General features: G+C 43.6%; 1 protein-coding gene across 12 annotated transcripts in view; it reads right to left on the minus strand.

The window, feature by feature from the left end:
- SPDL1 (spindle apparatus coiled-coil protein 1) overlaps positions 1 to 24,506 on the minus strand; it is a 61,767-nt gene that overhangs the window by 8,248 nt on the left and 29,013 nt on the right. For 6 of the 12 annotated variants that reach the window (XM_065554863.1, XM_065554861.1, XM_065554857.1 and 3 more), the window contains 8 exons: positions 23,918 to 24,112; positions 23,420 to 23,569; positions 21,467 to 21,565; positions 20,446 to 20,556; positions 17,094 to 17,234; positions 15,531 to 15,643; positions 8,219 to 8,406; positions 5,633 to 5,972 (listed from right to left, as the gene is read on the minus strand). In XM_065554863.1, the coding sequence (XP_065410935.1) occupies positions 5,633 to 5,972; positions 8,219 to 8,406; positions 15,531 to 15,643; positions 17,094 to 17,234; positions 20,446 to 20,556; positions 21,467 to 21,565; positions 23,420 to 23,569; positions 23,918 to 24,112 (1,337 nt within the window). Of the gene's footprint in view, positions 1 to 5,332; positions 5,973 to 8,218; positions 8,407 to 15,530; positions 15,644 to 17,093; positions 17,235 to 20,445; positions 20,557 to 21,466; positions 21,566 to 23,419; positions 23,570 to 23,917; positions 24,113 to 24,506 lie in introns of those variants that run through there. The other 6 variants (XM_065554855.1, XM_042850779.2, XM_065554860.1 and 3 more) reach the window with 2 other exon arrangements.

Consider the following 24,506-nt stretch of genomic DNA (forward strand, 5'->3'; position numbering starts at 1 on the left):
CTAAGGGTAGATACAGAGAAAAGAAGGGGAACATTTTTTTTGGTAAAATAAATAATATAAGGGATAACTATTTAACTGTTACTTATCCCACCACTAAAACTATCTAATGCTAGCCTCCCCATCTTTTCTGGACTTAAAACTATAAACCATCTTTTTTGGACCTGCCCTTACATCCCAGACAGACCTTGCATTTTGAGGGATATGGGAGTCCACCAAACACCGCAGGCTACTTAAATGTCCATCAGTAGAGGGAAAAGACCTGTGGTAGGACTTAAACACATGTGCTAGGCATAAATTTTGTTCTGGCATAAAGGTCCAGAAGTAGGAGGGGGGGAAAAAAATCTCTCTCCAGAAGCGCGCGCGCGCACACACACACACACACACACACAGACACACACACACACAGAGAAAACAAAGTAAATAACTGGGAAACAAACAATAATGAATAAAGACTTCCACAAGGTGAAAATGGCAAGAAGCTGAAACAGCCAATAGCAAAGACTTTGTCTCAAGCTATAGGCGGCTGAGCAGGAACTGAGTGGTGGCTGGCTTGTACCTCTCTATATCTTCTTATAGATATGCATAACAGGAGATGTTGTTCTGTGCAGGCACAGGCCCATGAGCACTACTTTCCAGTCTCCAATCAAGAGCGCACGGGCACATACTATGGTACCAAGGTGGATGCACTCATAGCAACATATACTCTAAGAACCATCTTACAAACTTCATGGTTGGGTAAGGAGTCTGTCCAGCTAGATTGATGAGCTTCATCTAAAAAAAGCAATTATGTTCCTGTAATACTGGGAGCTTTGCTTGCCAAGTATCTTCTTGCTAGCGCTCCTCTGCTTGATGGCTCCCACACCCCTCCTTCCCTTGATGTCCTCTGGATCACTACCTGCAAGTCCCTCAGGCAGTTTAACTTGTACATGAGCCCCTCTGACAGAGAATTCAAAGTGTGCTACTCTGCTCATTATCTCTTGATAATGATGTTTAGCCAGTGGTTTCTATAGTGTAAACAAACAGATGAACAGTAATTAATTAAAAATAAACAGTTAAACTATGCCTGAGCTTTTGTTTGACTCCACACATAATCCAAGCTCTCTCACACACACACACACACACACACACACACACACACACACACACACACACACACACAATAAAAAATGGCTGAGTTTTCTGACAAAAAATTGTTAGAAGGCCAAAACACACAGAAGGCCAATTAAAATCCAGTATGCTTACATTACAAATCCTGGTGAAACATTGCCAGAAACTTTTACAAGATTGTTATATGCCTCCACGAATAATAAATAGGGCCCTATCGAATTCACTGTCCATTTAGGTCAATTTCAGTCATAGGATTTTAAAAAATCGTAAATTTTATGATTTCAACTATTTAAATCAGAGCTGTCATGGTTTTGTAATTTTAGGGGTCCTAACTCATAAAGGATTGGCGAGGGGGGTGTCACAAGGTTATTGTGGGGAGGTAGTAGTACTGCTACTCTTAATTCTGTGCTGCTGCTGCTGGCTTCAGAACCGGGCACTGGAGAGCAGCGGCTGCTGGCCAGGAGCCCAGCTCTGAAGGCAGAGCCGCCACCAGCAGCAGCACAGAAGTAAGGACGGCATGGTATGTCTATAAATGCCTGATAAATGTCTATCAGGGATGGTCTAGACAGTATTTGGTCCTGCCATGCGGGCAGGGGACTGGACTCGATGACTTCTCGAGGTCCCTTCCAGTCCTAGAATCTATGAATCTGTGGTATGGCATAGCTACCCTTACTTCTGCGCTGCTGCCTGCAGAGCTGGGCACTCAGTCAACAGCCACCACTCTCTGGTTGCCCAGATCTAAAAGCAGTGCAGAAGTAAGGGTGGCAACACTACAACCCCTCTAAAATAACCTTGTGACCCTCATGCAACTCCCTTATCGGTCAAGACCCCCAATTTGAGAAATGCTGGTCTGCCCTGTGAAGTCTGTATAGAGTAAAAGCACACAAAAAAGACCGGATTTCACGCTCCGTGACGCATTTTTCATGACCGTGAATTTGGTAGGGCCCTAATAATAAAACGTCACATATGTCTGCAAGTTTCAAGCTGCAACATCTTACTGTACCATGTACCCAAGTCAAGAGTTCTGTTAAGACTATTTCTACCTTGAAGCAAACATCAACTTGCATCTTGTATGACTCAGATATTTTTTACACACACCCACCCACCTTATCAGGTAATTAAGCTTTTCACCTAAACAAAAATATATTAAGCCAACTGACAAGTCAGATATACAAACCCTCTCTACCTAACCATCATCAGTTCTTCTCCACCCTAAGGAAGTAAAAGGAGGATGGTATAGCAAGTATCTATAGGGAAAGTTAAGTGATCTCAACTCTTGTTATTGCTAAGTAAACTTCCTTTCTCCTTCACATTATTTCTTCTGCCAAGCCCCATTATAGTAAATCGTGAAACAAACAAGGAGTTTATGGAAGAGAGCTGAGAAGTGATAACTAAGCAGAGAATGAAGGACTGTGTATTGCCAAATAGCATGCAATCTGGCTCCTACACAGAAAGATATTTCAGGAAAAAAGTCAATTTAAACTTCAAGATGGAACATCACAAATTTCAAAGAACAGACACTGAGTAAAGCAGTTGCTCCTCCTCCTGGGGATCATGAGCTTAAACAGGCTTATAGAACTTTGCCAACAGGAATGAAAGCCTTGCTGTTCTCTAATGAGTCTGTACTATGGGGTGCAGGGGGCACAATCAGGATAATCCAAAAGGAAGAGTTAAAATGAAATTAAAATAGCTGAGTCAGAACACTTTCCTCTTGCTGGGAAAGGAAAACCATGGAGAACAAACCAACATTTAATACTATAGAGGCCAACAAAGTGGTGCAGGAGAAATAAGTCTTCCCATAAATTAGAAATTTTGCTTGATTTTATTTAGTCTTCATCCCTCCACCCCCCTCCTTTACTCCCCAAACCCTCCATTTGTCAGACACACTTTCCTCCTTGGCTTTAACCTCCCTTCAAACCCACAGCTGACTTCTCTAATCCACCTTTTCACCCTCAAAAATGCTACACATTTTAACTGCCTTCCATTAACCCATGAATTATGGATGTTACTTTCTCCAAAGCCTGCTGATGCTACTTCATCAGTTAGTCATACGGGGCACCTCTTTCACATCCAGCTTTAAGTGTTTCCTTCCCTTCTAGATAAGGCAAGATGGCCCCAAAGGAGGCCCGAAACTCCAAAAGCCATTATAACCAATTTGACCCTCTCGGGCCTTCCCAATTTTTGACATTCCTGCTCATTCCTCCTCACCTTCCTCCTAGATGAGAGATGTGGAGTCAGTATTTAGGACTATTTACTTAAAATCAGTTGGACAATAAGCTCATAAGACTGTTTGGGAGGGGAGAAATTCTATTCTAACTACATTGGAAGCTCAAAATTGTGCCCCCCAAACCAAAACATTCAATATCTGAATTATACCACAGAATCCAGAAGTGTGCATCCAATAATTACCTTTGAGTTCCTTATATTTCTTACAAGTTGTACCTGCACTTAACTGAACCTTTGTGACCTTTTCCCACATGCACTGAAACAGACAGTTGTCACCGTTTAATTTGTTATTAAGCCCACTCTCACCCATTAAAAAGGTACTTTAGTAACTAATGCCAACAAATAGCAGAACTAAGCATCATCTTCTAGCATTAAGTCCTTCTGCACTTCCTGGCCAATATCGGATTTTGTCTTACCGTATTCCCCTCTGTTCCTCTCATGACAGACTTGAGGCTACCTTGATTTTCTTCTCACCCAAGCCCTTTTCCATGCTTCTGCATATATGTAATTCCTCCAGGAACCCCACTTCCTAAGCCACAGCCCCATCATCATTCAAAGCCTTCTTACCCCCAGTCCATTTAACCTACTAATTAAAATGGAACCTGCAAGTTCTTCCAACCCAGTGATGATGCAATGTTACACTGAGACAGCTCAATGGGGGTCTCTCTCTATTATTCATCAGATCTTCTCTGAATTTATATTTTAAAGCTTCTCTAAATAGTGTAAATATAAAACAGTAGTTATGAAGTGCAGTGAATGAGACTTGAGTTTTGCAAAAAAAATTGTGATCGCACCATTTTAATTGCCTCTAATTACATCCACACAAGGAAGCAATAAAGAGGTTGCACAGGAATCTTTACTTCTAGCATTTCCTAACTTTGACCTCACAACCATAACATTCATTCAGCATAGTTTTGTATCTGATTTCCATATGTTTTTTAAACAGTTTGTATTATGTTTGATTGTAGTATATACGGTTCCAATATAAAACATTATGCTGTACCATGAACAATGCTAAATAGAAGCCTGAGAAAAAAAATATTTCAGAAACAAGTGAGGAGGGAAAAAAGGGGAAGTTTCTGCGGGGGACTATAAAGGAGACAGAGTCAACATTAGAGGGAGTGGCTCACGTTCCTGCAGCAATTATTTTCTGGCAAACTAGCTTGCCCCATGGGGAGTTATATTCCATTCTAAGTTGAAAGACTGAGGCAAGAACATGGTAAAGAGCAAAATAGTAAGGCAGCTGGACACCTCATGGAAAATGAACACTTTTTAAAGGAAACTTAGCTTTTTTCCACTCAACATTCTATTCCACCCTCCTTCCAGAACGGCTTCACTCAGCAATCTTCTCAACATGGCTACACTCTATTGTGTGCAGAACCTGACCTGAAATACTAGAGATAGCCAGCATTTTCTGATTATTTTTACTTACTTAGCTTTTTGACCTATCATTAGAGCTCAAATGTGTAATATTAGCCTTCAAGTGATTTCTATGTTCTCACACACGCTCCCACATGAGAATATTAGCTTGAACAGAAAACAGAGCATCAGCAAACAGAAAACAGAGCATCAGCAAACAGAAAACAGAGCATCAGCAAACAGAAAACAGAGCATCAGCAAACAGAAAGTAGCATTCCTTTTACAAAGACAAAAAGGTTGGACCTCTGTACACAGTGCTAGGTGTCTATCAATCATGACTCAAATTTTGAATAAAAGAGTGAAAGTTTTAGTAATTTTGACAAATATTAGTTTTCAAAACAAAAGTTATTACATAGTCCATTAAAACATGACCTTAAATAGTAAAAAGACATTTGAAAGCTACTCGTAATCATTTTTTGTGAAGTGAAAATTTTAGGTTATGTATTACTTTAAGTCTCAAGTTTTCGTACTATTGGAATGCAATCCCTAAAGTTCTGCCATAGTTAGTTTTGTATTGCAGCCTCAAAGTGCCCATGAAAAGAAGCCTCATATTGAAGCCTCAGCAAATGAAGTCTGATCTATCATGGTTAAGTTAAAGATATACAAATGGACACTGATATTTTGAATAATAGTAAACGTTAAATATCAGTTATTCCAAGATCCAGGTTCATGATTTTAAGAGTCATTTTCATTAGCAATCATTTTAGCCTTTTTAAAGGGTTTTGAAAAGTTGAGTGTAGGCAGCCGGAACTGAGGAATTACACTGCATGCAACACTGAGAAAATAGATAAAGAAGTGGATAGCATAGTTCATGCAGCGAAAGAAAACAGATGCAGGTCTGCGCTGATTGCCATGAGCATACACACAAGATGACACTGACCTGGAGGCAACTGGAGTTAGAGAGTTATTTCCATTTCTTTCACTTGAACCTTTGATGTTCTCTTTAATTTTAACTCTTTTCCTATCCTTCTCGGGTTCAGCCCTTTGTTGTGTTGCGGGAAGCGGAGTGATGTTCACTGGTGCTGCCACAAGTACATATTTTCTTTGAGAGTCATCACTTGGATCCAAGTTCTTGGTACATATCTTTCTTTCTTCCTTATTTTGAGATGAAAAGTGAGTAGTTTTCTCTACTGTAGCATTTTTGCTATCTCCAGGTTCAGAAGTCATGTCCACTGGAATCTTCTCCCTCCTTTTTATGCTTTTAGGGATTTTAATTAATTCTAGAGAAGAATGATAGTTATATTTGTATACAAAGAAACATGTTGGTAATTGAAATAAACGTACATGTTCGTATAATTACTGAAACCAGCAAGATAGCATTGAATCTATTTAGGTGAGAATTTGTTTAATGCAGACCATCAAGATGTTTAGCTGGCTCCATGCTGATGGAGCTATCAGACAGTGACTTTTTAGTAACATACATCTAAGAGTCCCAAAAGACTTTAATTGGTACCTCTGCTTTCGTTCTCTCACCTCTATTTTAAAACTTTCACCAAACCCTTTTAAGCAGATATACCTAACTTCACATACCTCCTTTTATGTTTTTTGATTTTTTTGACATTTGAGCTGATGTCCTGGTAGCTAAAACTTACTGATGACGTACTGCTCAAATAAAAGGCAGGTGCTTCTTTTAGGCAGAAGGAGCTACCTCAAACTGTACTCTATTTCCTAACTTTAGTTTCCTTTCTTCATGACCATGGACTTCTTCCACATTTGTTTCACTACACATCTGCCTATTATCTTTGCTGTACTCTTCATGTGGGCCATAGTTTCATCTCTAGGTGGGCAAGTGTGACCTCCCTGACCCTAGGGCTTTCCAATTCCCTAACTTTCAAAAATGCTGATTTTTTTTTTTTATGGTTATGAAGCAGCGTGACCCCAGTTTGTAGCCGCTAAAAGAACAGGAGTACTTATGGCACGGTCACAGTAGTGCAGCAATCCCACCATGCCCTCTAATCTAATCTTTCAGTGTACACCTCTCAACTGCTCCAAGAAATGCATAGGAAGTTTGCAATTGTCCCAAGACAACTAAGAGAAAAAAAACTGAGGGTTATCCAGAGATCAGCATACCTGGCGGCTTGAAGCTAATGGAAATTTAGAAATAATCACAACAGTTCTCATTCACACTGAACTAGGCTTTGCTCCACTGCTGAAACAAGACAACAGTTACAGCTAAGCCTTTTTAGCTGTAAAACATTCTTGCAGGCAACAGAAAATAGAAAATATTACCAATGCTTCCTTTTTAGAGACAGCGTCTCGAACTGGCAGAGAGCTGAGCTTGCACTTCTCTTCCTGCCAGTACCTGAGATAGCTGACCTCTCTTTGGACTCTGGGACTCCTTCAGATTCCCGTTATAGGATTAAACGTGAGCTGAACAATTAGCTGTATACACAAGCTTTGTAGTGGCCATACAGTAGCACCCAACAGACTTCTCAGTGAGGGAGATTCTGGAAGAATTCACTCACAATAAGGAACTACTGTGGCATTCTGACTTCTCCCCAGTTTGAGCCAGCTTAGAGTATGAACAAGCACTGACATGGCAGCCTTGTCAGACTGAACCAGCACATACTCGTTTCTGGTAAGATTTTGTGAATTCAAGAGAGATTCAACCTGACCACCATTTTCTAGTGGAGGAGAAATGTTTTGTTCGCCAACTATGCCATATTGAGTAGAAGGGGGGGGACATATAGAAAGGAAAGAGTTTAACAGGTAAACCCATTCAGTAAACAGCACCACAAAAGATTTCGTACTCAGTGGACATGTCTATACAGTCCATGGGCAGTGAGCCTCCCACTCTGGGTCAACAGACTCTGGCTCAGGCTAGCGCTCTAAAAATAGCTGTATAGACAGCTCTTTCAAGCTGTGGCTCAGGCAGGAGCTTGGGCCTGAAGTATAGGAAGGGGTGGGCTCCAACACAAAATTTGCCTTTAAAAGCTGGGATAATAATGCGCAAGGTTAGAGTGCTAAGCCACTGCTTTGCATGCATGGCTGTGGCAGATTCTCTCTAACAAAGGAGAAAGTTACATGGTCAACCCTCACTTTCAAAAACAAGTCTGAGCTGCTTCAGAGATCTCCAGAGTAATGTGTAGGCCAAGTGTCTTGGACTGGTAAAAATGCCAGCATCCAGAGTTTGCATCCTGCTTCAAAAGTTCTATTCACTATTTGCTGTGAATTTCCATGTTTCAGTTTCAGAATTCTATAGCACAACTATATATACACACGCACACAGATTTCAGACTTGTTAAATTAAAAGTCAGTATACTAATTCAATATATTCATTTCAATAAAGCAATTTACAAGACAGCGGGATGTTTTACAGTCACTTGTTTAAGTAGAGTGTTTATGGTCAGGTTGAAGGAATCTTTTTAGTTGGTTGAAAACTCAAGCCTCAACAAAAAAGTAGTTATAGCAAAAGAGGCTCAAGTATTTATTTTGTTCAACTTTATTAGTGATCAGAAATAGTTACCTTCAGGTTCGTACTTCATTTTCAGCTCGTCCAGCATAACTCGCAAGTTCATGTTCTCACTTTGGCATACCTGCAGGTGCCTCTCATTGGCAAAAAGCTTCCTTTCTACCTCCAGAACCCTCTGGCTCTCATATAAAGCTTTCATCCTCTGTAAGGATAGTTCGTTTCTCAAAGTTTCGGTCTCCTTACTGGGAAGGAAAAGGAATTGACCAGTTTGAAATTCACAAGGGTCAAATTAGGTAACAATTTACAGTGAGCTTTCAAAGCTAAAGTATTTGGTTGCTCACACCCTCTTAGAACACTTAACTGCAATTGGAAGTCCAAATCCTCTAGGAAGCTTTGAAAAATCCCAACCCAAAAGTTGAATTTTGAAATCTCTTCATTTCTCAAATAAGAAGAATAGTTTAATGGAGAACACAAGGTACTTGAACAAGCAGTTATGTAACACTGTAGTGAAAATTATACAATACAACTTTAATCTGAGAACCCTCCCTCCCAAATAACAACCTGTGCATGGACAAATACAATTTAGTTTTGTATTCAACTTCAGAGCCTGTATTTGCAATGTTTGGACTGGGAGTAGTCCATTTGAACTAAATACTGAAGACTGGGGGACAGATCTCTGGCTGATCTAAATTATCATAGCTCCACTGAAGCCGAGGCTGTGCTCCTCTGCATACAGTACCAAATTGGATCATTTTAGTAGAAGACTTTACTGCTGTTATTCTGTATGATCAAACCTGGACTTCAAACCAGAAGGAAGTTCCCAATAATATTTTAGATACACAATTTTCTCTTTAATTTGAAATAAGTGTAACATGTAACCTTAGACTGGGGGTGGCAATGGCATTAATTTATAAACAGCTAAGGATGAAAGTAAAGCCAAGGACCTCTAGAACTAAAATCCAAGACAATCAAAACTAAGAAAAACTCTAGAGTAATAGTAAAAGCCACACAATGTCTTTCACAATCACATCAGTAACGTAGATTTCAGTTTCCTGGACCAAGAGAGACGAATATAAAAGGTTAACAAAACAAAGACGAAAATGAGCATTCTAGGTGTTAAAGAAGGGGCATGCTGAAGCCAGGCTACAAAGGAATCCTAGAGGGCATTGTCCCTGGGGAGGCACTCTATGCCAATGAGATAAAAGGGCTTCAGTAACATGGAAGGGATCTGTAGCCCTATGGAGAGCAGAGGAGATTTTAAGATAAAAAACTGTTACCTACCTTTTTGTAACTGTTGTTCTTCGAGATGTGTTGTTCATGTCCATTCCAAGCAGGTGTGTGCACACGCCGCGAGTGCATGCCAGCTAGAAGATTTTCCCCTAGCAGCATCCGTGGGGTTGGCCTTGGCGCCCCCTGGATTGGCGCCTCCATGGTGCCCTATATAGGGGCCCACCGACCCTCCACCCCCTCAGTTCCTTCTTGTTGGCACTCCGACAGAGGGGCAGGAGGGTGGGTACTGGAATGGACATGAACAACACATCTCGAAGAACAACAGTTACAGAAAGGTAGGTATCGTTTTTTCTTCGAGTGATTGTTCATGTCCATTCCAAGCAGGTGACTCACAAACCTGATCTTAGGCGGTGGGGTCGGTATTCACTGCAGATTGGAGCACTGCGCAGCCAAAGGCTGCATCATCTCTGGCCTGGTGTATGATGGCATAGTGTGATGTAAATGTGTGGATTGAGGACCACGTGGCAGCTCTGCATATTTCCTGTGTTGGGATCTGAGCCAGGAATGCCACGGAGGCGGCCTGTGCCCTTGTGGAGTGGGCGGTGATTGGCGGGGCAGGCACGTTAGCCCAACCGTAGCATTCTCGGATGCAGGCCGTGATCCATGAGGAGATCCGCTGTGATGAGACAGGGAGTCCCTTCATCCTGTCGGCCATGGCAACAAAGAGTTCCGTTGACTTCCTGAATGGCTTGGTTCTTTCAATATAGAATGCCAGGGTCCTGTGGTCATCTAGGGAATGCAGCCTACACTCCGTGCCGGAGGAGTGTGGCTTAGGGTAGAACACAGGGAGAAAAATGTCTTGATCCATGTGGAATTGGGAGACCACCTTCGGAAAGAACGCCGGGTGTGGCCTGAGTTGGTCTTTGTCTTTGTGGAAGACAGCGTATGGAAGCTCGGACGTCAGTGCTGTGAGTTCCGACACCTTCCTGGCCAAGGTGATAGCCACTAGGAATGCGACCTTATATGAGAGAGATAGCAGAGAGCACGTAGCCAGGGGCTCGAAGGGGGGCCCTGTGAGGGCAGAAAGGACTAAATTGAGGTCCCAAGCCAGTGCTGGTTGCCAAGTATGCGGAAACAGTCTGTCCAGGCCCTTGAGGATGCGACCAACCAATGGGTTCGCGAAAACTGAACCACCTTCCACTCCTGGGTGGAACGCTGAGACGGCCGCCAAGTGGACCCGAACCGAAGAGAGGGAAAGTCCTAGCTGTCTCAAATGAAGCAAGTAGTCCAGGATAAGAGGGATCGGGGCAAGCAATGGAGCCTGTCCCTGCTGTTCAGCCCAGATGGAGAAGCGCTTCCACTTGGCCATGTACGTGGCCCTAGTGGAGGGTTTTCTGCTACCGAGAAGGACTTGCAATGCTCTCAGAAGGTCAGGCATCTCCACAGGGTTTAGCCATGGAACATCCAGGCTGTGAGGTGGAGCGACTCCAGGTTCGGGTGGCAGAGATGGCCCCGATCCTGCAAGATCAAGTCTGGGTGCAGGGGCAGCGTGAGGGGCGCCCGTGTGGACATGTGCAGGAGCTACGTGTACCGGTGTTGGCGCGGCCACGCTGGCGCTATCAGGATGACACGAGTGTGATCTCTGCGGATCTTGAGAAGTACCCTGTGAATCATGGGAATCAGGGGGAAGGCGTAAAGCAGGCCGCCTTCCCATGAGAGGAGGAAGGCATCCGTCAGGGATCCTGGACTGCGCCCCATGAGAGAGCAGAAACGTCGACACTTCCTGTTTTCTCTCAAGGCAAACAGGTCTACCTGGGGATAGCCCCAGAAACAGAAAATTGAGCATACTATACCCTGGCGAAGGGACCACTCATGACCATGGAACGAGCGGCTGAGGGAGTCCGCCAAACCGTTCTGTTCCCCCAGGAAGTAAGATGCCATCAGGTGAATTGAGTTCTGTACACAAAAGTCCCATAACGCAAGGGCTTCCCAGCACAGGGGAGAGGAGCGTGCACCCCCATTTGTTGATCTAGAACATCGCTGATGTATTGTCCCTGAGGACTGAAACGCACCTGCCCACCAGGTGAGATTTGAAGGTCAGACAGGCTAGACGCACCGCCTTTAGCTCCCTAACGTTGATGTGTAAGGAAAGGTCCTCTGGTGACCAAAGGCCTTGGGTCCTGAGGTTCCCCAGATGCGCCCCACATCCCATGCATCTGTTACCAAGGATAGGGAGGGCTGGCGAAGGGTACTCCCGCGCAGACCTCCTGCGGGTCAAGCCACCACTGGAGGGAATCCAGCACCGTCTGAGGGAGCATCACCAGAGTCTAGGGCATCCCTGGCCGGCCGGTATACGGTCGCTAACCAGGCCTGGAGAGGGCGCAGCCGGAGCCTGGCGGGGCTCACCACATATGTGCACGCAGCCATATGACCCATTAACTTGAGGCAGTTTCTTGCTGTGGTGGTCGGGAAGCGTTGGAGACCGAGAATGATTTCGGACATGGACCAGAACCTGGACTCCAGCAGGTACGCTCTGGCGTGTGTCAAGTCCAGAACTGCCCCTATAATTTCTATCCTCTGGGTGGGGGATAGGGTGGACTTGGCCTCGTTCAGCAGGAGGCCGAGGTCGAGGAAGGTCCGTCTGATGAAGACCGCCTGAGCCACCACCTGTGCCTTGGCACGGCCCTTGATGAGCCAATCGTCCAGGTAGGGGAACACCTGAATCCCCTGCTTGCGCAGGAAGGCTGCCATGACTGCCATGCACTTTGTGAAGACCCTCAGGGCTTCTGACAGGCTAAAAGGCAGAACCGTGAACTGAAGATGGTCATTGCCCACGTCGAATCTGAGGTAACGCCTGTGTTGGGGGATTATTGCAATATGAAAATACGTGTCCTTCAAGTCGAGGGCGGCATACCAGTCCCCTGGATCCATGGAGGGAATGAGAGGACAGGGAGACCATGCGGAACCTGAGCTTCTTTACAAACTTATTCAGACGCCGCAAGTCCAGAATAGGTCTGAGGCCCCCTTTTGCCTTCGGTATTAGGAAATACTGGGAGTAGAAGCCCCTGCCCCTGAGCAACTTCCTCCACTGCCCCTGCTACGAGGAGGGACTGCACTTCCTGAATTAGAAGTTGCTTGAGAGGGGTCCCTGAAGAGGGACGAGGAAGGGGGTTGGTGGGGCGGAAGGGAGGAGAACTGGATAGAATATCCCCTCTCTACCGTGCAAAGCACCCAACTATCCAATGTGATTTGGGACCAGGCACGATAGAAGGGGGGACAGACGTGACAAAAAGGTAGGGTTGGTAGGATCCAGAGTCCTGACCGGTAGCTTGGCCCTGACCGTACCCTCAAATTGGGGGTCTAGGCCCCGATGGGGACCTTTGCTGGCTGGGGGCTGTTGTTGCCTCCTTCTGCTGTTCCTGCCCCACCTACGCAAGGCATCCGTGCGGTGCTGAGGCTAGTAAGGTCACGGAGCCGGTTGCAGCCTGAACTGCCTACATTGGGTGACTGGGGTGTGTAATCCCAGCGAGTGAAGGGTAGCCCTTGAGTCCTTTAGGCTATGTAGCCTCTTGTCCATCTTTTCGGAGAAAAGCATGGGCCCTTCGAAGGGGATGTCCTAGATGGTCTGTTGGACCTCATGTGGAAGGCTTGAGACCTGAAGCTAGGCTCCCCGCCTCATAACCAGCCCGGTCGCCAGTGTGTGGGAGGCTGCATCTGCCGCATCCAGGGCTGCTTGGAGGGATGCCCGGGAGATTAACTTCCCCTCCTCTACGAGAGCAGAAAACTCTGTTCGCGATTCCTGGGGAAGGAGTTCAGCGAACTTAGACAATGCTGAGCATTTATTGTGTCCGTACCGGCTCACTATAGTTGGTTGGCTATACGTAATTGCAGTCCCCCTGCTGAGTACACCTTTCTGCCAAACAGATCCAACTTTTTGGCCTCCCTGTTCTTCGGTGCAGACTCTTGGAACCCTTGACGTTCCCTTTGGTTGGCCACATCCATGACCAGAGAGTCCGGGGGAGGGTGGGCATACAGGTGCGCGTGGCCTTTGGAGGGCATGAGTAGCACCTCTGTCTTTTTGGCTGTAGGAGCCAACGAAGCTGGCGTCTGCCACCGAGCACGGGACGTATCGGCTATCGTTTTGATCAACGGTAGGGCTACCCTGGATGGGCCCAAGGGGGCCAGGACGTCCACTACCGGATCCACATCCACCTTGATCTCCAACGCTTGGATCGCCAGGCTCTGGGCTGCATGCTTAAGTAGTTGCTGAAGCACCCGGTTGTCCTCTAGTGCCGGTGCCATTGAAGTTCCCGCGACCGCCTCATCCGGAGAGGAAGAGGAGGAGATCACCTGCGAAGGGCCTTCCTCTGTACCCTCAGTTTCTGCAGGGGCCAGAGGCTCACGGTACTGCGGTTGAGCGGCCGGTGCGGACGTGAGATGTGGCACCGCGGCCGGTACCAGAGTCGACACTGAACGACGAGGCATGCTGGGCGGTGCCTGCGGTGTCGGAACCATGGTCCCTGCCGATACCTATGACTAGGGGGTGCCGGACTTTGTTGTGGCACACCCCTGTCGGATGGCAGTGCCAGTGGTGGAGGCATTTGCGGAGCCACCAACATCGAGGAGACCGATGCAGACCTTGAGCGAGGGCTGTACGCCTGTCCCATGGACTGATGGTAATCCCAGGGAGTCCAGAATGCCACTGCTGCTGCCACTGTGGCGAGTAAGGTTGTTGGCTCGCCTGTGAAGCCGACCTCCTGCTCCTCAATCTACTGGAGTGGTAGGACTCTGCCTCCGAATCTGAGGTCTCCTAATAGGAGGACCTAGGGGAAGCAGTACCCACTGTTGCCGGGGAGTGGTGCCACGGGGTTGGGGAATGCTCCCTCTGCACCAGTGCCGGTGGAATGGTGCAGGGCGGGGACTGAGGTGACATCATGGCTGGCTTGCCCCTTGATTGTATTGGGGGTAGGGCCATGGTCGGCAGCTCTTTCCACCGGTGCAGAGAGGCCAGCACCGGAGGCTTAATAAGTCAGAGACCACCTCGAACACCTCCAGCATCGATGGGAGACACTTCCTCGCTGAGGTCCGGGTATCTCGACCGCACCCTCTCCGGGGCGGGAGTCAGAGCTATGGGAGGATGAGTTTGTGGCACAGCTTGTCCCCCCTGCACTTGTGGATGCCACCGGCCTTTTAAGGTCCTGGTGGGGTGATCGGCCCCTCACCAGCCTCTTCTTTTTAGCGGGCACCGGAGATGGTGATCAGTGCCTTACGGAGGCTGATTATCTACGTTCCGACTCTCTCCGGTGCCGGGACTTAGAGGTTTTGGACTGGGCCTCCTGCCTTGTTACCAGTGCCAGGGCACTGCGCACCAAGGAAGAGGCGCTGGGCGCCGGATCAACCAGCTCGGGGTCCGAGTGTGGCCATAAGGCCGCCTCCATCAGGAGCACTTTGAGTCTCTGCTCTCTGTCCTTAAGAGTCCTGGGACGGATATTGCACCGGTCTCTCTATCACTCTTCGGCATAAGCTTCCCGCAGTCCTTGCAGAGTTTAAACCCTGGGGACCCGTGCATGCCCCAGCGGGGCGACGAGTACTTTGGGGGAAAGCCCCCCCCCCAAACTATCAACCATCTACAACTAACTAATTCTAAACTAAGAGAGGAAACTATTATATACACTGAAACGGGACACTGCTATGCTTGCTGCAAGAGCGAGCAAAGTTCCACCTAGCCGTCACCGGCGCTAAGAAGAAACTGAGGGAGTGGAGGGTCAGCGGGCCCCTATATAAGGCGCCAAGGCCGATCCCACGGACACTGCTAGGGGAAAATCTTCCGGCTGGCGTGCATGCCACGCCACGCGCACACACCTGCTTGGAATGGACATGAATAATCACTCAAAGAAGAACTCGTTATTACATCCTCTCTCAATATCAAGGGACAAGGCCATAAGCCTCTGATGACCTAAAGATTCCAATTTTGAGCACCCAGGATCCATGTGCATTGAGATCAGAATACGTGTGGACAAACGAAGAAATGGCAGAGCGTAAGACAGCTGTAAATTAATTTAGATTACAAGTATTTTTTTAATCATTGTAAATACGTAAAATTCTATTTCTAGGCTTTAAACCCCCACACACTTACTTGGAGTTCTCAAGTTTCATTTGAAGCAGATCTGTATAATAGCCATCTTCAAATTCTCCACCTATTGAACTGCTACTAGAAGGTTTTGATTCTTTCATGTTCTCATATAAATTCTGATGCAAGGGAAGAGTTCAAAAAATTGTCAACTAGTATTTTTTTTCAGAAGTGCATTAGTTCTATTCTATTTACAGTTTTCACTGTTTCATCAAAATTTTAATACAACCGCTGCAGACAAAACTACCTGCTAGGTAGTCTTTATAAAGGGATTTAAACTTGAGGTATCAAGAGCTTCATTTCATTTGAGTGTTTTCATCCAAAATTTTGTTTTAGAGAAGCAGCCAGAACCGAAAAAGATCCTCCAGTCTCAAAGGTACACAAGAAGCCTTGATTAAAAATTTACCCTCCTTTTCCAGTAAAGAGTTAGCTACCTAAACATTCTGTAGATTAGTGAACAACAGAATGAAAAAAAGTCTCCTTGTTGATACCAGAACTGGGACAGTCACAGTATCAATTGTCCCTCGGATCCCCTTCTTCAGCTCTGTCAGGGCATCCACCAATGTTTCAAGCTTCTTAGCCCTCACTTTTCTTCAAGCAGGAACCTGTATCCCTGCTCCTCCACACTGAGTATTTAGGCTTCCAGCTGCCCTGCAAGCCAAAGCATTTATCCCAGCAGGTCTGACCTTAGTCTAGCCCTTGAAGTGTTCGTGTTCTCACACACACAACCAGTGACCAGCTAGCCTTTACAAAGCAAAATACGTTTACTTTAAAGGGGCAAGTGAGGGGGAAAAGAGGAGATTTTACCTCTGTATATGGTACTGCTGAGACAATAATGGAATATTACATCCAGTTCTGGTGTCCAAATTTTTTCACTTTTTTAAATTAGAGGGTGCTGAGAAGAGCTACAAAAGTTATTCAAGGGCCAGAGAAAATGCTTCACAGTCAATGACTTATAAAGCTCTGTTTAGCTTATCAAAAAGATCGAGAATGACTTGATTACAGTGTACAAATACCTTCATGGGGAGAAAGATATAGGATACCGAAAGGCTCTAATTTAGTGAAAAAGGGATAACAAGAACCAAATGCCAGACATATTCAAATTAGAAAAAACAGACATCTTTAAACAATGAGGGTAATTAGCTATTTGAAAAAGCTAACAAGAGTAGTAGCAGATATTCTATTTCTTTAAGTCAAGACTAGAAGCCTTTCTGGAAGATATGCTTTAGCCATACATATTATTGTGCTCAATACATGTGCAACTGGATGAAATTTAATGATTGTCTATGATATGTAGGTGGTCAGACTAAGTGATAGAATGGTCCCTCTGGCCTTAATATACAAGAATAAAAATTTGAGTTGTGAGACTCTTTAGGACTTAAAAGATGCACACAATAGTTGTAAAATGGAGACTGTTACCAACCTAAATAAGAGTTGTGAGCACCATTGAGATTATATGGAATTACAAGTAAGAATTTATACTGAAAGCCTCCTTTCATATTTTGAAGAACTTATTTGTCCCACATTACGATAGTTAAACGTCTCAAGTTTCTTTTGTGAAATACGTACCTTACATTTCTCTAGTTGCCTCACTTTCATTAGAAGATCTTCTATTTCACCATTCTTTTGTTCTAACATTGACTGCAAGCGTTCTAGCTGCTCAAGTTCTGCCTGAGAACCTTTCATCTGAAGCAGCGTAGCCATTTGTAGCTAAACATCAAGCAAAAATCATACCAATGTTAAGACTCAAAGAAAAACCTTTCAGTACTCCTATCCTTACCCAGGAAACTTTGGGGACTGCAGTCTTAACTCAGCAGCTGACATTCACTACAATACTTTTTAAAATACTTTTCTACTCCTACAAGTACAGAAATGGCATTGAGTTATCTCGTCATATTAAATATGCTCTTATACAATAAAGATGGATTTTTAATACTTGCTGGTGTATGCAACTCAACCTGGGCTGGTTTTCAATTGTCATAGCTGTCCTTATTGGGCATTACCTATTGACCTTCTCCAAGGCTAGTTACACACTCAGTGACTCCTCTGTAAGCCCAGCTAAAATTTCACGAACAATTGTGTTGGTTATACACAAGAAAGCTATGAAATACTTTGTTTTGTATGGCTAAACAAAAACAAAGCAGTAAAAAAGGAATCATCTAGTACACACAGGGAGCAGATCCAAGAAGATGCCTTTGTGTAGTCATTTAGCCAGAGCAGTCAACAGTCAAATAAAATTCCATATACAGTCCACATGTTCAAAGAGCAAACATTAATATCTACCACACCCATTTCTATTATAAGGCATATGAATAATTAAAAGATTGATTTCAGCTGTAGCCAAACAGAGAGAACACTTAAATGTGGATTTAAGACCATGGATTTAACTGACTTGCTTTTGAAGTGAAGTGATTTTCAAAGTAACAGACAAAAAAAAAAAAAAAAAAAAAAAAAAAAAAAAAAAAACAAGAAAAGCTTTCATCTGAAGTCTTTTGTTATGTTATTTTATTAAATTAACATCTGCACCATCCAAAAAAAATCTTCACTACATGCCCTATAAAGTCAGAAGGTCTGTCCTCTACATCCAAAAGACTCCAGTTTAATTTATATGTCTAATGTGTGTATGTGAAGTACAATAAAAAAGAATAAACATGCAATTAAGCAACACGGAATAGCAGCATATATCCTCTATGTAAGAGCACAAGCTGAAAGTAATGCTATGGCAAAGGCATTATGAATTGTATTTCACGGATTTAGTAAAAACAGCTTTAACAACCTAATACACAGTTAATATTGAACGAGACCGTATAGAAGTGATAGGGATAGAAATAAAGACTACATCCAAGCATGTATGTTACCAGAAGTAAAATATAGATGGATAAATGAAGTGCATTAACCCTTGAAGTCTCTGAGGTCAAGTATATTCATCCTTTAGATTTGTAACAGACAAGAGCTGGTAAGTTTCTGCTTCTTCCTACTCCTTCCCCCTCCTCCTAATCCACCCAATGCCATCTCTCCCAACTCCTCTTTCCTGAGAGATGCTACCCTTACTCCTCCCAGCAGGCAGAAAGCTCATTTCACACTTCCTCTACTCATTTTAGAGAGTCTGCACTGTCAGATTCTATGCCCCCAATACTGCTCCTCATGCTGATTGCCAGTCTAAGGAAGGGAAGGAATTGGCTGTGGGAAGCAATATTTCGGATGTGATAAAGTTATGGAAATCAACAACTTTCCACTACACTCAATGACTGGACCCACAGGAACAGGCTAGTCCTTAATACATTTGGAATTTATGTGGGGCGGGGAAAGAGGGTGGCAACAGTGGGTATCCACGCAGTGTAGGATGCTCCCAAAGCATGTAGGGATAATATGGATTTCCTCTTCCAGAGCTAGCCAATGCTAATCCAACTGAGGACTGTTAAACGTAGTAGTGTTAGGCAAGAACTGAACAACATTACAATGCAGAGTGGAGTAGAAAGGAAACTGATAAGGAAAAAGAACTAACATGGCTAAGGGACAAGGAAATAAATCCATCTTGGCAAAAGCAATGCTTGTCAGAAGAGGCATTTTGAATATTGGTAAGAAGCACAACAATTGGGGAAAACGATCACATTTTAAAACATGGGAACTGAGACGGTCACTATTCTTACCTTTCATATTTACATATAGAATTTCTTTTTTGCTTTTTACTTATCTTTGCTGGGAAATGAACAATTCAGACATCAGGTGTCCAAAATGCAAAAATCAGTCAAAATCAAAACTAATATTTATAATAGTGAAATATCAGAAAGTCTTTTTGAAGGCTAGCTAGCCATTTTAGTTGCTCAAACGTTTGCTGGGAATACAGAGCAAGAAATTTCATCTCAGCTGTTCAACTGGGTGAATATATGCACCAGATGATTATCCTAAGCAAGCAGAACTTCTACAGTAAATCTTTTTCCTATTCTTTTATCTTTTGGAAGAGGATTGTTTTAAGCTTATTTCTGCATCCAGGTAATACTGTGGAGGGAGTGGAAGTTCCTATCCCACCCATAATCATCATCCCCACCATGGTAGTTGAGTCCTTTCTGTGCATCCAGCCCCACTCTTTCCCAACCCAAAATTGGCCCCTTCACCTTAAGATAATGCAAATGCTGGCTTCCAGGCTATCTTCAGAGTTTCTTGTGGACAACTTTCCCTTGGAGTTTTTCCTGCAATATGGGACAACTATGTTCTAACTCAGGAGGGTGCACAATATTTGATGTTTAGATGTGATGATTTTAATTGACAAGCAAGTTGGGAAAAAAAGTACTCAAGGCTTGAGGAAAGTATGACTTGTGAACTGTATGACTGAGTTGAGTATTGGGACAGGGATGACAGATCAGCAGAGCAAGAAAGCAATATATAGTAAAAGCAGCAGGATCAGAGGAAAAACCATGAAAACATGCTTAGTTCTTGGCATGACCTGCAATGCATAGGCAGCCAACATCATTATTGCCAACCTCTACTAAGGCCCAGAAGTAAATGCTTAGAGTACAAATAGATTCCAACATTAGGGCAAAAGGACAACGAATGAGTACTGGGGGTAAAACAAGGACAAAAATATGATATTTTGCATGCTTTCAAAAATCTGTATTGAACGACTGACAGCAGAACAAAATAGCTACTACTAATGAAGTAGCTTTAGTCTAACATTTGATTTCTTGGGATGACTGATATTTAAGTTGCCAATAAAATATCCTTAACAATAAATTAAGTCTTCATGTGATACTAAACTGAACACACAAAATCCTCAGACATATTCTGTTTGTTATTTTTGCATGAATACTACTTGTATGTTTTTTTAACTATAGCCTGTGGAATCAAATTCCTAACCTGTTTTCTCAAGCAGTGTCTTGTCAGACCCCAAGGAAACCCTGGAGTATTACAATAATGGTCATACCTTCATTCTTTGCAATTGTTCTCTAGTGAATGCATGCTGTTTTTGTAGTGATTGATATTTTACTTTCACACTGATCAGCTGACGTTCCATTTCTGCCCTACGGTCCTCCACCTATAGAACATTGTTAACACATTATTACTATGGAAATCATAATGATGGTCAATTGGATTTTAAGATGTTTTTAAGATGTTAAGGTAAGAATATGAGGTTACAGTGATCACCAGTAACACTTCTGGAAGTGTGACTTCAACAAAAACACTTCATGTACCTCTAAGGCATCTAAAATGAAGAGATATTGCCTTACTACCAGGAGCAAGGTCAATGGAGATTTTAGTCCCTTGTGCTATGGTTATACAAGTAAAGTAACTCCTAAAATCCCTTAGTAGTACTGTACACACTTGATTTCCCTACTGACATTAGTGCAAGTTGTCATGAAGTTTTTATATACCCAAAAATAGGTCTCATGCCAGTTGCACTAATTTACGGAGAAGTTGGAACAGAACTACAACATGGTACTCCCATAAATGCCAGGTAAAAAGATCTGATCCCCTTCAGCTGATTGGATTATCCAGTATTTGTACGTCTCAACTACTAAGCCAAACACAGGCAGGCTCCTACATGAGGTCAGACACCGTCCCATCAGTTAACTCCCCAAATACATTAGATAAGAACATCCAGCTGAATATTCCTTCCCAATTTACTATAATAAGCTAAATGAAAACCATAGCCAAAAGTACACCACCAACCCTCAATTTTTTCCAAAGTGATCCGTTTAGTTTTATTAATGTTGCTACCATACTTAACTCCCACACCACTTCAGAGATTAGAAACAGAGGTCTACTACTCAGTCCCCACAAATAGCTCAACATGGTAGTCTTTGAAGAGAGAGTCATAGTTGATGACTCAGGAACACAAATATATCAGCATTTAGTGTGTAACTGAAGGTACAAATTTATAGTGATTGAAGTATTTATAGCTCCTCCCAATGAACACATTCTGCAATAATTGTGATATAACATACCTCTGCAAACAGAGAATTGCCTTTACTGGTAGGGTCCAAAGCCTGAACCAGTGCATGATCCAGCTGACCTTGAAGTGCCTGGTTAGCTTCACGAGCTTTCTAGATTAAAGCCAGAAAAACAAGTAGTCAGTAAAAAGTGGGTGTTTCTATTACAGGTCAGAACTATATAGAAATGTTTTCAAGACATGAGCTAAATGCCTCACTGTTGTTGCTGGAGCTTTACCATTCAGCTCAAGCCATTAGAAGAGTTCTTTAAAAATACTCCAGCAACTGATTATTAATAATAAAACAACTAATTTGATAGAACTGTAATTAAGGCAAGTATATCTAATTCTCCCTTTAGAGGAAAACAATCGATCAGTTTGTTATAAGCTGCACTCCAGTTTTTCAGGCTACCAGGGTGGATACAATGAGAAAAGATGCCAGCAGAAAAGTTATCAGGTGATTAATTTTGCATTCTACATCAGTTTCTCTCCTCAAACACTACTGGGTAGTAGTAAGCACAGAGTAAGAAACAAGCAACGGGACAGGAAGAAGCAGCAGAATTGTAAGTATAATAGAAAAAAGGTAGAAATGGGTATGCCCCCTATAAAGCCTGAGCTTTGCAATTTAAAAAATTAGAAACCAGTGGTACCTTCCCACTAGAGGATGCCTCTATACTGGAATGGAAACCTACTCACTAAATCTTCCACATACACGTTCCTCACATTACTAGGGACCTTTTCCTTCTCTATAAATAGTCGCCCAATTGCCAAGCATGCAAACTGAAGGATTTTAAACACCTTGCCTGCAGCAACTGGAATCCCTGAAGACCTGGCATTTTGGATGGAATGATGAGCAGGGTGCAATCTGTGTGTGTACTGCATGTCTTTGAGTTATATCTTCAAACTTCTAGGAATGCTCATTCATTGCCACCTTCCAAAGGGGCCACAATAACATAAGTGATGGGAAAGTTTTTTCCCCAGCAACTGTAGAAAGAACTAGCTTTCTAGAGCTATAGCCACCTCTTCCTCACTGCAACAGCAGTGTGATCCCTCTTTCTGAAATAATGGGAAATACAAATTCAGCCACAGGCTTGTTTAGCATCATTCCACTTAATCACGACACCAGGAGGAGTCCACTGTGCCTGCCAAATCAACATAGAAAATTGGCAATGATGGCTAGTCATAGAATTCCAGCCAACCATTCTGAAGAAACGCTAGTGTATCTGAGGCAGGAGTCATCAAGGCAACATCAAGAGACCAGGGCTCCATTGTGCTGGAGACTATACAACCAAGGAGGTCTCTGACCTGAGAAACTCTGTTTCCTCTCACACAGAAGCATAACTTTCAGTGTTCTCTATGAGGCTTCCAGGTGAGACAGGGCAGTGAGTCTATCGGGACATGCAGAGAAGCCTGATAATCATGTGAAGCCCCTCCTCAGGCTGCAGTGTTGTGGGAACTACTCTTGTCTGGTTTTGAGCACAAGAATCTTTGGTCTTCCAGGGAATGGAGCTTAGTTAGAAGGGCAGAAAGGGGTGTCTCTCCAACCCTCTGTTGTTCCATTGGTCCCGGGGGGGGGGGGGGGGAGGAGGGAGGGGCGGGGGAGAGGGATAGCTCAGTGGTTTAAGCATTGGCCTGCTAAACCCAGGATTGTGAGTTCAATCCTTGAGGGGGCCACTTGGGGATCTGGGGCAAAAATCAGTACTTGGTCCTGCTAGCGAAGGCAGGGGGCTGGACTCTATGACCTTTCAAGGTCCCTTCCAGTTCTAGGAGATGGGATATCTCCATTAATTATTATTATAGATTAGCTCCATCTTAAAGTGCAAGGAGCACTTCAGACAGTCTCTGACCAGATCTGAAACACACAGCGATTCCACTCCCCAGTAAGCTATACCTTCATGGGATTACAGAGGGAAAAAAGAGAAATAACTCCCCATGTTCAAAATGGTACATAAAACTATAGGCACAGTACCTCTAATGCACTGTAGTAAGAAACTATTTCCTTTTCTCTCTCTTCTTTGTCTCCTTGAAGGCGTTCCAACTGGTTGCGTAGGTTGCTGTTCACAAGTTCTAGTTGCTCTTTACTGTATTGCAATTCATTCATCTTCTCTTCAACACTGGCCTGTCCCAAAAACAAGTAGCAGCAAAAGGATTTTACTTGTATTTTCTACTTTTTATCAGTAGTTAGGTACTCTGGCATCAGTCCAACTTTTTTCCAGTGTAACCTACTCAAAAAAGAAGGCTCTCACCCTCCAGTGCCAATCATACTAAGGTAAAAAAATTTCCCCCAGTCATCATTACTAGCTTTTGGAAGAACCATATTAGCATTCCAGTTTATTCACAAGATGCAGAGTACTGTACATGACCTTCTAAAATTGTGTTAGTACAGGAAGAGACTAGAGGTAGACATTTGTCTTCAAATAGAATGTTCATACCATGAACTTACACTAATAAAGTATTAGTCACATACCTTCACACTTTCAAGTTCAGTTAGTTCAATCTGGAGATTTAGCACTTCTGAAGACATGGTTTCATGTACACGTTCAGACATCATGTGCAATTCTTCCGATTTAGCATTAATGACTGCCTTTTGATGTTCCACTTTGTGCTTTAGTTGTTTCTCACTTAGTCGGGTTTCGTCTAGGTCTGCTTTCAACTTCTCCAACTTAAAAACACAGTAGTTAAGCAAAAATTGATATTGTAAGCATTGCCGGAGCCCCAGGCACAATTAACAGAACGAACTAAAGACTGAATTAGGGTAGGCCTTACTAAAATAGTAATACTGGGGAACAGCTATTCCTGACCTAAGAGCATGATACAGAGATACACAGCGTTCTCAGGTAACTACATAAACACATTTCTAAGAAATGGTATAGGAACGCACTGACCTCTCAAACTACCAGGTACAAGAATAAAGGTGGTAACTAACAACATCTGGAGTGTAATACTTAACTTGTTTATATCAATGTATCAAAAGAGGTTATAGGAAGGACATCTTGTACCGGCCTAGGGGACATTACAGGAACTCCTCACTAAAGTCCTCCCGGTTAACATTGTTT

The sequence above is a fragment of the Chrysemys picta genome, chromosome 8 (assembly GCF_011386835.1).
Source record: "Chrysemys picta bellii isolate R12L10 chromosome 8, ASM1138683v2, whole genome shotgun sequence".
Taxonomy (NCBI): Eukaryota; Metazoa; Chordata; order Testudines; family Emydidae; genus Chrysemys; species Chrysemys picta.